The sequence below is a fragment of the Sabethes cyaneus genome, chromosome 2, assembly GCF_943734655.1.
Source record: "Sabethes cyaneus chromosome 2, idSabCyanKW18_F2, whole genome shotgun sequence".
Classification (NCBI taxonomy): domain Eukaryota; kingdom Metazoa; phylum Arthropoda; class Insecta; order Diptera; family Culicidae; genus Sabethes; species Sabethes cyaneus.
This window is the reverse complement of record NC_071354.1, coordinates 151,805,768-151,819,327: the sequence shown is the minus strand read 5'-3', so window position 1 is coordinate 151,819,327 and position 13,560 is coordinate 151,805,768. Positions and strand designations below refer to the sequence as shown.

General features: G+C 40.1%; 1 protein-coding gene across 1 annotated transcript; it reads right to left on the bottom strand.

The window, feature by feature from the left end:
* Nucleotides 1-2,942: 2,942 nt before the first annotated feature.
* Nucleotides 2,943-4,742, bottom strand: LOC128737596 (uncharacterized). Its single transcript, XM_053832268.1, has 3 exons — nt 4,654-4,742; nt 4,242-4,503; nt 2,943-3,298 (listed from the first exon to the last, which is right to left on the bottom strand). The coding sequence occupies exons 2-3, from the start codon at nt 4,496-4,498 to the stop codon at nt 3,052-3,054; spliced, it is 504 nt and encodes a 167-aa protein (XP_053688243.1). The 5' UTR covers nt 4,499-4,503; nt 4,654-4,742; the 3' UTR covers nt 2,943-3,051.
* Nucleotides 4,743-13,560: the final 8,818 nt, after the last annotated feature.

The window sequence follows — 13,560 nt, the reverse complement described above, 5'->3', positions numbered from 1 at the left end:
CCGCCAAAGATGGTTCTTAGCACTCTCCGTTCAAAAACTGCGAGTGCTCGTAGATCCTCTTCTAGCAGTGTCCACGTTTCGTGCCCGTAGAGGACAACCGGTCTAATTAGCGTTTTGTACAGTGCGTACTTTGTACGGGGGCTCAAACTGTTCGCCCGAAAGTGTTTGTGGAGTCCGCAGTAGGCCCGACTTCCGCTGATAATACGTCTTTAATCTCACGGCTGGTATTGTTGTCCTCTGTTGCCAGTGAGCCAAGGTATACGAACTCGTCGACTACCTCGAACGCATCCCTGTCGATTAGCACGGTACTGCCCAAGCGTGGCCCTGTCGCCCTTGGTCCCGCCCGCCAGCATATACTTCGTTTTAGACGTAGTTATCTTTAATCCAATCTTCTCTGCTTCGCGTTTTAGTTTGGTGTACTGATCTTCCACCGCATCAAATGTTCTGCCGACAGCATCCACGTCGTCAGCAAAGCAGATAAATTGACTGGATTTATTGAAAATCGTGCCCCGCATTTCGATCGCCGCTCGTCTTATAACATCTTCAAGCGCAATGTTGAATAGCAGGCAGGAAAGACCATCTCATTGTCGAAGTCCCCTGTGAGATTCGAATGGGTCCGACAATCCACCCAAGATTCTCACACAGCACTGGATCCCATCCATCGTAGCCATGATAAGTCTAGTAAGCTTACCCGGAAAGCCGTTTTCGTCCAAAATTTTCCAAAGCTCTTGTCAGTTTACGCTATCATATGCGGCTTTGAAATCGATGAACAGGTTATGCGTGGGGACTCGGAATTCGCGGCACTTCTGGAGGATCTCCAGCAGGGTGAATATTTGGTCCGCTGTAGACCGACCCTCCATGAAGCCGGCCTGGTAACTTCCCATAAATCTATCGGCTATTGGCGATAGTCGATGAAAGATGACTTGGGACAGCACTTTGTATGCGGCATTCAGGATAGTGATTGCTCGGTAGTTCTCACAATCCAGCTTATCACCTTTCTTGTAGATAGGGCGGAAAACCCCGTCTTTCCACTCCTCCGGTAGTCTTTCCGTATCCCAAATCTTGACAATGCAGTTGATGCAGACAGCCGGCCAACTTGTCCGGGTTCATTTTAATAAGTTCCGCTCTAATGCCATCCTTTCCCGCTGCTTTGTTGTTTTTCAGCCGCTGGATGTGGTCACTTCCTCCGCTATAATGGTCTTCCGCCTGCACGCCATTCAGGTGTTCATCGTAGTGCTGCTTCCACCTTTCGATCTCCGCACGGTCGTCAGTCAAGATACCTCCATCTCTATCTCTGCACATTTCGGCCCGCGGCACGAAACCTTTGCGAGATCCGTTGAGTCTCTGATAAAACTTCCGTGTGTCGTAAAAGCGGTACAGCTGTTCGAGTTCTTCGCACTCCTTCTCCTGTTGGTGGCGCTTCTTCTCCTTGAAGAGTCGGGTTTGTCGCTAGGACGCATGCTAACTTGTAAGTTATAAAATATATGAAAAAAAATTCGCATATTTCGGGCAATTTCGCGCAAACCAGACAACCATTAAGTGAAAGTACTATATTTTGTCTATAAAAAAAATATTTCCATCAGGAGATCAAGTTAAAGAGATCTCCTAAGGAATCTCAGAAAAAATCAATTGAAATGTGTTTTTTTTGTTAAATTATACGGGTAATAGGGTTTATTTCTAATTTCCGTCGTAGTAAGTAAAGCCATTCTAATTTTCATCATTTGTTGCATGGTTCTTGTGCTGATTTGACTAAAACACACTTACTTTCCGATCCGTTAACTTTGAAATCACTGAAAAGCGATTATTAAAGCATATTATTGAAATTACGCAACTGACTTTATTTCTTAAATTCGTCGTACCGTTTTAAAATCCGTCCATCAAAATTTTTCATCGTCCGAACTAAAAATCACAACTAGTGCGCATATATATTTGTGTAGGATGGCATGACAAATGTTATTCTGCAAAATTTCTGCAGGCCAGGCAAGTTTTCCTGGTTGTAGAATAACGGCAATGCCTTGCGTGAGTTATTTTCATTTATGAATGACGGAAACTAAAACGATTAGTCGACATTTTCTTCTTCGTCGCACGAAAAAACGTAGGAAATTTGGCTGGCAGGGCTTCTATAATGATAAAAAGCATTTAAATAGATCTCAGCTCACTTTGATTGATCGCGTATGATAGACAACAAACTAAAATATTAGGGAATAACTAGCTTTCCATTTGCTGTGCAAATGCTGATATTTTTAATGATTTGTGTTGGATAGGACGGGAATAGGCAATTACGACGAAACAGCAACATACCCTACCTCGATATAAAAAAGCAAAACCTGGGTGCTAATTCCGTTATCGAAATTTGACCTTCTATTTTTTATATGGCAGACTTCGCAACCAGCTGTTAGAATACAGGACAGTACGGGGTCAGTGTTACGATCCTATTGACTCTAACAGCCTCTCCCAGCCGAGATTCGAACATACGACGACTGGCTTATTAGACCAGCGTCTTACCTCGAGGCCAACTGGGAAGTAACCTCGATATAAGACAACCTCGTTATAAAACAACCTCGATATAAGACAATGAATTCTGCCGTTTTGGACGCCGGTCCCAGCTGTCCGACACTTCCATCTGGTCGCAGCTACGCGGATCGAGGTTCAAGTTATTCAAAAAAGAAAACCTCTCACTTCGAGACGGAAGGTGTTTGAGCACCCCATAATTTGGTAGATACTTACAAAACTGCACCACCCAAGGATGATAGTCCCTGTCTGAGTATGACAACCAAGATTGTGTAGCCCAGCCGCCAGCCGGCCCCACGTGGAGGTAGGGATAACATTTAATTAATGTACAGAGGTGGTTCACTCTTTTGCCAGTCCTGAACAAGACGTGTAGGTCCAAAAAGGGTTCCCTTCCTGCAAGCCGACGTACTCATCTAATTGTATCTAATCGTAAATGGCCTTTTCTTTGAACAACAGTCCATTTTATGTACATACCATTTATTCCTGATCTCTTCATTATCTATCATATTGCTGGATAAATTCAACAAATTGGCAATAAGTTTACTTTCCAGTGGTCCAACCTCGTTCACGTTCTTCTGTCAGAGTAAAGTCATACCGCTTAGGATTTAAGGAACCATAGGCATGTTTGGTAACTGCCGGGAAAAATTCCCATCCTTCCTCAAGAGATATTTTCTTCGCGATACCAGCAATGCTAAAGAATAAACCAGATACTGCTCCTGCCACAATGCTACGCCTCCAAGCTCCGTAAACCCCGCCGGCCGCAAATGCACCCACGACATAATTTATTCTGCAACGAAATGAAATAGTCCGGTTAAAGACCTGCAGTTTCTAACCTGAGAGAAAAATATCTATCCACATATTCGACGCAGCTCTTACATGCCGGTGTTAAGTCAGACAGCAACAAGTGACAAAAGTCTGATTTCGAGAAAAATGCGTTCAAAGTTTGCTGCTGCTGTGTAGTCTAAAGCTATCAATTATTCGAAATCATTTCATATCTCTGGCTGTGTGCAACATTTATGCAATCTGATTAGAGTAAAATGTAGCATAGGAAATTCTTAATCGCTTGCTGTCATTACTTTTTTTTTTTTTAAATTTTGCGACTTGGTCCGGTCTGATTTAACACCGACCCTATATTTAACTAGTGCAGCAAACCTTTTTGTTCTTGTGGTCTGTCTTGTGCTGCTTCGTGACTATTTCCGAATCAAACATATCGTTGTATGCCGTGATTAGCAACCTATATTCTGATCGGATTTTTGATTCCGATTTTTATACAACCTATTTTATTTCTGCCGATTATAACTGCGTGTTTGGTCAGAATTGAGAATAGGAACTCCGATTAGAATGTAGAATCAAGGCGACTAATTCATGCTTTATATCTATATCGCTTCAGATAATTTTAAATAAGTATTTGCTTTCCTTTGCTTTGAGCCATATTATTTATATTGGTTAAAATAAATATAGGTTTTTATAAATGCATTTTCTGCCGATGCCAGAACGCAATGAAGCGCTTATAAGTATGTAGTAGCGAGGTGCTAAAGCAATAGTGCAATTTTTACCGCTCGTAGATTTAAATCTTTTGTTTTCCCTAAGGCAATATCAACTCTGTTTTCTTTACGCTATTTTGATAAGTATCTATCCTATCACCTTGTCAAGACAGAAAAAATGTACAATACCTAAGTCCAGCATCAGTAATCACAAAATTTGATAAAATTGTTACTACGGTTACTTACAAATCATCTTTGCCCCGCAGCCTGTTGGCAGTGTAGGCTCCTACGGTGAAAGCAGATGCCATTCCAACAAAAGGACCGGTAAAATAGACGTAACGAGCTAGTGAGGGCATAATCCCTTTCGGCTTTGATACCATCAGCACTTCGAATGACGAGAAGCCAACACCGAGGGCAAGGGCATACTTGTTGGTCGCAATCATTTTGCCGACCAAATCGGTTCCCTCAGGATTGTCGTAATATTGCGATTTCAGTAAGCTCATCTTGCCTAAAATTAATCGATATAAACAAAGAATTTTTACCACAGAAGTTGATTAACGAAAATAACGATGTTAGAACAAAATCACACATGAACAATTAACAATAGAAGTTATATTCTTTACTACCCAAGTATTCAGACAAGTAGTAAAATACAAACCTGTATGTTTTTAGAAGATAATTTTACGTAACTTATTTTGAATCAAAAGATTGATTAAAAAGTACGGCTCCTGCTGATTATGACATTTGGCAAAGTGGCTGCGTGCTTATCATACGTCTGATTCGCCCACTGGACTCTCATACTGACGTTTGAAACAGGAATTCTTTTAGGAGCCAGGTTTACCCTAGCCCACGTAACACGCTGCTCTTCGTCGTTTTAACCGCAAATTTAGGAAATTGCAAGGAAAAATTGGTTTTGGCTTAAAATTTTATTTACGATCTCGGTACCAAACTATTGGAAACAAATACCTTCAGTGCTCGGCAGTAACTCTATCGCGAACACTAATGTTGGGATCATTCAATAATGACGTCCATTGCTTATGGCGGGGAGCGGGGTGTCAATTTTGTGACAGGTTGTGACAAACGGGGGGGGAGGGAGTCTAGGCAAATGTGACATCCGTCGAAAAAAATTGCATTTTCATCAAAAGGCAGCAAAAATATGTTTCTTAATCATTCATCACTCATCGGTTTATTTCGATTTTCGAACTTATTATTCCAGCTTACGGCGCTTGAAAGTCAGGCACAATTTGTCAATGTTAACTAGATAGACCACGCGTTACATTGAAGCATATATCCTTCAATGTAACGCGTGGTCTATCTAGTTAACATTCAAATCAATTTCAGTTCATTTGCAATTAAAGTTTCTATCTTTTTAATAAATATTGGATAGAAAAGTACAATGAACTCTAAATACTATCGTCACGATGTAGTGAAACCTGCTTCGCCGACGCAGATTGAAGTTTGTTTGTTTGTTACTCTTAAAAGGTTAAGCTATTTTTAAAAACCACTTTTTACTCTCAAAACGCTTTTCATTTTTGTTTTGAGTTTGTGTGACGTCCAAAGAGGGGGGGGGGGGGGGGAGGGGAGATTGAGTTTTGTGACACAATCGGACAGAGGGGGAGGGGGGGTCTAAAAAAGCAGAAATTTGGTGGACGTCATATTTGAATAGTCCCTTTACATTTTTTGCACAAACAGTAAACAATCATAGGTGTTTCTACCAAGCCCATGGCAGACAACCATGTTCTCGCCGCCAACATCTCGTGTGTGCGAAAATGAGATAGCAATTCAGCACTGCGTTTCACTCAACTGCCAGCAGTCTGATTTGGGCCCGCTGTCAAATTTTGAGCCCCGGACATGCTGTCGCTGACGTTTACTGCAGCTCGATATAGAGATGTCGATGGGGTGGTTTCTACAGTAACCGCCTAATGCATAAGAAATCAAAATCAAAGTGTACTCATCAGTGGCTTGCACTTACTAGCTAGCATTGGGCGATACTGCGAAAAGCATCGATATTCGAATATCGATACAATTTTTGTAAAGGTATCGATCCCGTTGAAATATCGGGCGGCAAGTATCGATACCAGTGGTATCGATATCGGTATCGATACACTGACAGGGTGCAACGAAAACCACACTTTTGTTTATTATTAAGCTTAATTTTTTAGAAAATTATATGCGTGTGCTTTTACTACTGTTGATTCTCTTTCGTTCTCATACGAAATCTCGTTAGGAACGAAATAATAGCTGAGTCGGACTGGTCAGGCCTGCGGTTTTAAACTCTTTTGACCGGAAATTGCAACGAATTGCTCAGGATTGCTACAAAATTTATTAGAAAATCTAGTGGAATGATGGAAATGAAAAACAAATTTTAAAAATCGGACAAAAAGTACAAATCCGTTTTTTTAAGTTGGTAAACCGACTTTTTGCCAGATTGATCGGTCACCGGCTTTGCAAGTGAAAAACCGGCCGGGCCGACCAGAAATCGACCACTCAGCCAAGCGCTAGCAAATGCTTTTATATTTTGCATACGGTTTATGCTCCTTGATCGAAATGACTTACGAAGGGAAAAGTAGAGCTGACTTAGCTAGAATGCGTCGTTAAATCTGCTTACTCGTATGATTGACGGCGGTTGCCAGAGATCCCTAATTTATGAATTCATCAACCCCTTCCAGTTCATCTCCGTCAAAAGTTATTTCATGCACTCAGGGTTTCTTCACTTAACAACGCAGTTGCGGCTTCATTGACGGTCTAGCGTATCCAACCACATCCATCTTCGAGTGCCAAGACAGCTACCTCCATTGAGGAAAGCAGAGCTTCACTCAGCAACTTGTGAGTTGTCTAATTGCATTTGAAATTAATTTTAAAATCGGAGCTGGAATTGCACTTGAAATTTTACTTAAAATTGAACCTGAAATTAAACTTGATATTGAACTTGAAATGGGAACTGAAATTTAACTTAGAATTGAGCATGGCATTATGCTTAAAATTGAACTTCAAATTGATATTGATGAACAACCCAAGGAACAATTTTTGCTTATTAAACGTTTACCCGACAGCTTTTATTCAGCACATGCTGTATAGCTGCTTTTCAAGTATGTCTAAATACCTCTGTTCAATGCTTATACAGTTGGTTTTGGAGAATTTAAGCAGCACAGTGCTGAATATGGGCGTGGAAGATGCGTTTGTATGACTGTTAAGCAACGTATAGTAAAATGTTTATTCAGTATGTATAGATATGTTTATTAAACTTCTGCTGATGACACTGAAGCTACGTTTATTCCACAGCAGTTCAACTTTTAGACAAGCAAAAAGAAAAAAATATGCAGGAAGTATTTTTTTTTATTTTGTGGGTTTCGCTATTTTCATGGCCATTTTTGTATGCATATATTATAATTTAATAAGAGACTTTAGTAGAAAATCATTGGTTGACTCTAAATTGATCAAGCCTGCCAAATACTTTTTTTATTCACCCGGGTTCGAACTTACATCCTATCGGTCGGAAGCCGTCAACGAACACATCTGAGATAATCTGACATATTACAGGCGCCGAGTTTTTTGCCGATGTGGATTTACCAGTTTAAGTTTGTCAAGTGTGGAACAAAAATGGGCTAAAATACATTTAAGCGCTGAAGAGTAGTTTCTTAAATCATGTTTGGCATCTGCTGTACAAGATTACTTTAGAAGTATTTATTCCGCACATGTTAAACATTTAATAAACTATTTGTACTAAAATAAAGCATTTCGCTTGTACCACCAGAAACATAACACAGTCGCAACGCAGAGGACTTTTTTCTTTTGAATATTGACGACGGTAAGCGGTGCTACTGAATAAAATTAACTGGAAACTAGAAATCCAGAATGTTCGGTTAGCGATTGTTCATTTAGTTAGCAGTGATGTGACTAGCAGCAGCAGTGATTAGTTAGCAGCAGGAGTGATTCGTGTTAGTACCGCAGAGAAGGAGTACTTTTGTCACCCCGTCATTAGTTTACGCAGATAGTCCTGAGCTTCCAGAAAACAAAAAAGAGCAGCGGATGGCACGAGAAGCAGTGGTGTTTTCGCGCACCGGCAGCGGGAGCAGTGGTGGTATCGCCACTATGCCACCCGATCATAACAATTCTGGCGGCTTTAGCCCGACGGAATTCATCTCGCTGAGCAAATCCATTGTGAGTAACTCGTAAAGCGTCAAGCAGCCGGCTGCCTTTGGATATAAGTTTGTTAAAGTTAAATTTCGGTACGACGAGGGACAACGACACGCCGAGGGAAAAGATACACACCGTACAGACAACACTTAAAAGGATTTCCACGACCAGCAAAGATTTGCGGCGGCTAAAAGTGGTTATGCAAATGTTTTCTATTCTTAATGTACCAAAAAAAAAAAAAAAAAATAAAAATAAAGTGTACCTAACATAAATTTAAAGCATAAATTATAAAGTGTAAAGTATAAAGTGTCATTCAAGTTATTGGTGTTATTGGCTGCCATCAAGCACCTTTTATTCCACACCTGCTCTTGGTGGTGCTACTGATACGTTTGTACGACGATTATTCGACACATATTCCACAATTCCTCTTAGCAATGCAGCTGATGCATTTGGGCAACTTTCATTCCACTCTTATTCCACACTCGCTCTCAGCAATGCTGCTGATAAGTTTGCACAACGCTCATTCCACACTTAATCCACTTTTAATCCACACCTTCTCGCAGTAATGCTGCGCAATATTTATTCCACTGTTATTCCACACTTGCTTTCAGCAATGCTGCAAATTCGTTTGTACAACATTTATTCCACTGTTATTCCACTTTTATTCTACACTTGCTCTCAGCAATGCTGCTGATACATTTGCGCAACGCTCATTCCACACTTATTCCACTATTATTCCACATTTGATCTCCGTAATGCTGCTGTTACGTTTGCGCAATGCTCATTCCACTCTTATTCCACTTTCACTCCACAATTGCCCTTGACTGACACGTTTGCACAACGTCTATTCGACATGCATTTTCATGGTAGCTTTTAAGCGACCATTATTCCACACCTGCTGTTAGCCGTACTGCCGATACGTTTGCATAACGTTTATTCGACTCTTATTCCGCATTTATATAACAACGTATAGATGTTGATTAGAAGCTAGAAAAAATATAGGTTATGACGTCTAAACAACAGACAAATCAGCAAATTCGCTTATTCAGCACCGAATGCTATCAAACAACTCTTATTCCACACCTGCTTGTTTAGGTGTTGCCGTTTTGTTCCTTGGGAAATGATATTGGACTTCAGTTTGAATCAATTTCAACTTGAATCTTTACTTTAAATTGAGCTGGAAGTAAGACTTTAAATTTAACTTAAAACTAAACTTGAAGTGGAACTTGAATTTGGACTTCAAATCACACTTAAAATTGGACGCGAAGTTAAACTCAAGTTTGGACCAATTCAGACTAGAATATATAAATTGGACTTGAAATTACACATGAAATAGGACTTATAATGAGACATGAAATTGAACTTGAAATAGGACATAATAAAGAACTTAAAATTTTACTAGTAACTAATAGTGAATTGGATGTAAAATTTGACTAGAAATTATACTTACAACTTTGCCAGAAATTGGAGTTAAATCGGACTTATACTTGAACTTGAAATAGGATTTGAAATTGAATTTGATTTTTTTACATCACCCAAGAAATCCGACTTTAAATTAGATTTCTAATTGAAATTGAAGTTTTACTTAAAATTTGATTTAAGACTGGAACTGGGAATGCATCTATTTTTGCAGAGTTTATTTATCGAAAAAAAATTAGCTGCCGCATTAATTAGGTACAGCTCTTATTTTAATTTCTACGAGTTCGAGGTGGTCGGATAACATCTGCAGCAGAGAAATACGCAGAGGTATTCTTGCCGGAAGTCGTGCTTACTACGGATTCTACAAGACCCTAAAATCTGGCAAGCTTCATCCCTGTACCAAATGTACCATGTACAAAGCGCAAATAAGACCGATAGTCTACGGGCACGAAACGCGGACAATGCTCGACGGAGACTGATCACTTTTGGACGTCGTGTGCTTAGGATCATCTTTGGTGGTGTATGTGAGTACGGTCTATGGAGGAAAAACATGAACCACAAACTGGCGCAGCTTTTCGGCCAACCCAGCATTCAGAAAGTTGCTGAGGCTGGAAGAGTACAATGGTCGGGACATGTTGTGAGAATGCCAGAAAACAATCCCGTAAAAATGATGTTTGCCTCGAATTCGGTTGGTACCAGGCGCAGAGGTACGCAGCGTGCTTGACGGTTAGACCATATGGAGCAAGTCCTGGAACGTGTGGGACATTCGAGAAATTGGAGGCGGACAGCCATGGATCGAGTTTGTTGGCGGAACATTGTTATGCATGTGAAATCCTAATGGACATCGCATTAGGATAGGTAAAGTATTTTAGTTTCTCTAGCATTTACTATAAAGGTATCGATACAAATATCGTCGTTTTAGCATCGATACTGGCCGGTATCGGGACGCTCAGTATCGATCCAAAATATCGATGTATCGGCTCAAAAGTATCGATTTTTTCGATACAGATACAGTATCGCCCAATGCTAACTAGCCGCCGTTGGTGCTCTTGGAAAGCTGGAATAATATGTAAAGTAACCAAACCAAGTAGTTATTTTGTGCTGGACTAGCATAGCAATTACGTCTTTTACGTTGGCGCTGAATTATATTTATTGAAGATATATATATGACTTAATGAACAAGAAATAAGAAAAATGATATCCTCTAAAGAAAACCTTTTAGCTGCAATGGATCGTATAGTTTTATTTCGTTACAGAAGATACAACAAAACGTAAAATCTCATAACTTTCATTCATCTTTTTTATTCGAAAAATCTACTTGCTGCAACTCCATCCGGAGAAACATTTTTAGGCTAGGATCAGTTATTTTACTAAGCACTATTTCACGCGATTGTTCACCACCATCATTCAAAAGTTTCGTTATCTCACTAGCATACTGTATCCAAACACAATTCTGACAGCCGGACATGCAGCATGTAGTTGGTTCGGGTGGAAGTTCAATTCGGGCCGATTTTAATTTTTCGCCGTTTCCGGCTTCAGTGCTGAATTCGCAGGTTTGAAAATACCGCAATAAAAACGCAAGCGAACGTGTTCGCTTTGTCATCATTATTCAGGCAAAGCGTTTGTTCGATGCCGAAGAAAACCGCTAGGCTGCTTACTTTTTGTTTTGATTTGTTACACAACGTTTCTGTACAATAAAACATTCAATTTTAACGATGAAGTGCCACTATAAGCTGATAGATAGAGTTGAAATTGTGAAATTTAGATACTTAACTATCGTAAGCTACCATAGTTTAATATTGTCACAGGCATATTTTGGAAACAAATCACTTTAATGTTACAAACCACTCGGACCATTTATTTTTGTATAATCGTCTGAAAACTCTGAAAAGGTCTGACGTCTGACAGCCGGACAGCAGAGATGCCAGATATTTATGGACAAAGTACTGCTGGCTAGAGTGACTATACATAGAGTGGCGACAATGTCAAAATTGGAATGATAATTATCTGTCAGTGTCATTCCAATCGAGCAGACGACCAATCCAATGCGTATACAGGAAAGAGAAAGAAAATAAGCATTGCTAGAGCATTGCATACTTTTGGGATGAAATGTCGCCACTCTGTATATAGTCACTCTACTGCTGGTAAGGGTAAGTCGCTGAGAACATTCCGTTCACCTCATTCATAGAAATTTTGTTCAATCTGTGCCGCTGAGGTGCTGATCGTGTGAAACCTGTCAAATTCGCCTGCGCTCAGTCAGATTGTTTTGATCGTTTTGACAATAACAAACCTTGGCAGGGCTGCCAATTTCTAACATTTCAAAATTTAAATGTCAAAAAGGTGGGCCACAGTGTGCCATGAACTGTGAAATGATTGTACCGCAATTGTAATCAATGAGGCAGGCTGTTCCCTAAATTGAACCTGCAACAATGTTCTAGCTACTTACCCTTGACTGCTGGCCTGAAGTGTACAATGTTGGTCTAATAAGCCAGTCGTCGTATGTCAATAGGAAGCATCGTTGCATTAGTCCCGCCATTGTCCTGTACTCAACTCCCAAGGAACATTTTTGTTGTATAATGGCTTATCAAGCACTTGTTCCACAGGAATCAGCTGTACAATAGTTGAATAAGCTATTATACAACAAAAATGTTTGTTGGGCTGTCTGCGAAGTCTGTCGTATAAAAAACACAAGTAAAAAAATGGAATGTATCTAGGGTTGCCAAGTGGCCGGTTTTTGAAGTATAATCAATATATATAGAATGCCAGTGTCGCTGCAGTGCGCGTGGCAAACATCATACATATTCAGATAATGTATTTACATTATACTTGCATATGTGTGTGTGCCTGAGATTCAGCAAAAGGGGAATCTCATTGTCAAATTTTGACAACCAGTTTAAAATTTCGAATATGGCTGCTAAGTAATGTGATTGTAAACTTCGCTTGCTTCAAATTTCTGAAAAAATCGGTGCAAAAAGACTCAGTTGAGGGATTCAATTCATCCGGACGAAAAGAAAATGAGCGTTTAAAAACATTTCACTACCATGAAACACAGCGATGAGCGCACTGATGACAGTACCAACCAGCGCACAGATAAAGAACAGATATAACAATAAGCAACTTTGACAATGAAGTTCCCGATTCACAGACTTGATACAGATTGTTAGCATCATGTTTACCACAATGAGTCCTGTAGAAAAACAGCAACACTGGCATTCTATATATATTGATTCTACTGTTTTTGACCGGCCCGACCGGTTTTTCGGGGTTTTCATTTGCAAAGCCGGTGGCCTGTCAATCCGGCAAAAGGGCCGGTTTGCCGACATATGAAGCCGGATTTGTACTTATTACCTGATTTTTTAAATTTTCTAATAAATTTATTAGTAATCCTGAGCAGTGGATCATTGAAGATAGCTAGTTTTGCAGTGACAATACCTTACTTCTGGCGCTAATATACATTAAATTGTCCACTAGCGCCAGATGCAGGTTGTTACTACCTTTAATAGTCCATTCAATGTTCGGTGTGGTTGCGACTGTGATGTCCTGCTGTTCGTCTCCACTGATTGCTCATCATCCCATTTACACGGGAAACTGTCAACGGTTACATGCTACCGGCGACTAGACACTTTTACACATTCCAGGCAAATCCTCTAATATGCTATAAATACAGTGGACCCCCGTTCGTTTGAACGATTCCTCATGCAAACTAACGGGGTTAATTTTTAATTTGAACAACTGGTAACCCTAAATATGCTGGAACTTGTGTGAACTGGCCGCCCTGCTCTTTGTTATTGTTTTGGTGGTTTGATACAGTAGGCAGTTGCAAGCAACGAATATTCATTCTCCGATCGGCTTTCTACCATAATCGTTGGGAAAACGCAATGTGAAACAGATTAAACACGCAAGATCAGCACAAACAAATCGTGTTTATGAGCATTGTCTGCATAAGCAAATGATGTCATATTGAGTATGACGTTTGAACCATTTTTAATTTGCACGTCGTGCAAACCAA

Coding starts and splice junctions, on each gene's coding strand:
- LOC128737596 (XM_053832268.1), bottom strand. CDS start 4,498: ATGAGCTTACTGAAATCGCAATATTACGACAATCCTGAGGGAACCGAT. Junction 3,299..4,241: donor CTGCGGGGCAAAGATGATTT/GTAAGTAACCGT, acceptor ATTTCGTTGCAG/AATAAATTATGTCGTGGGTG.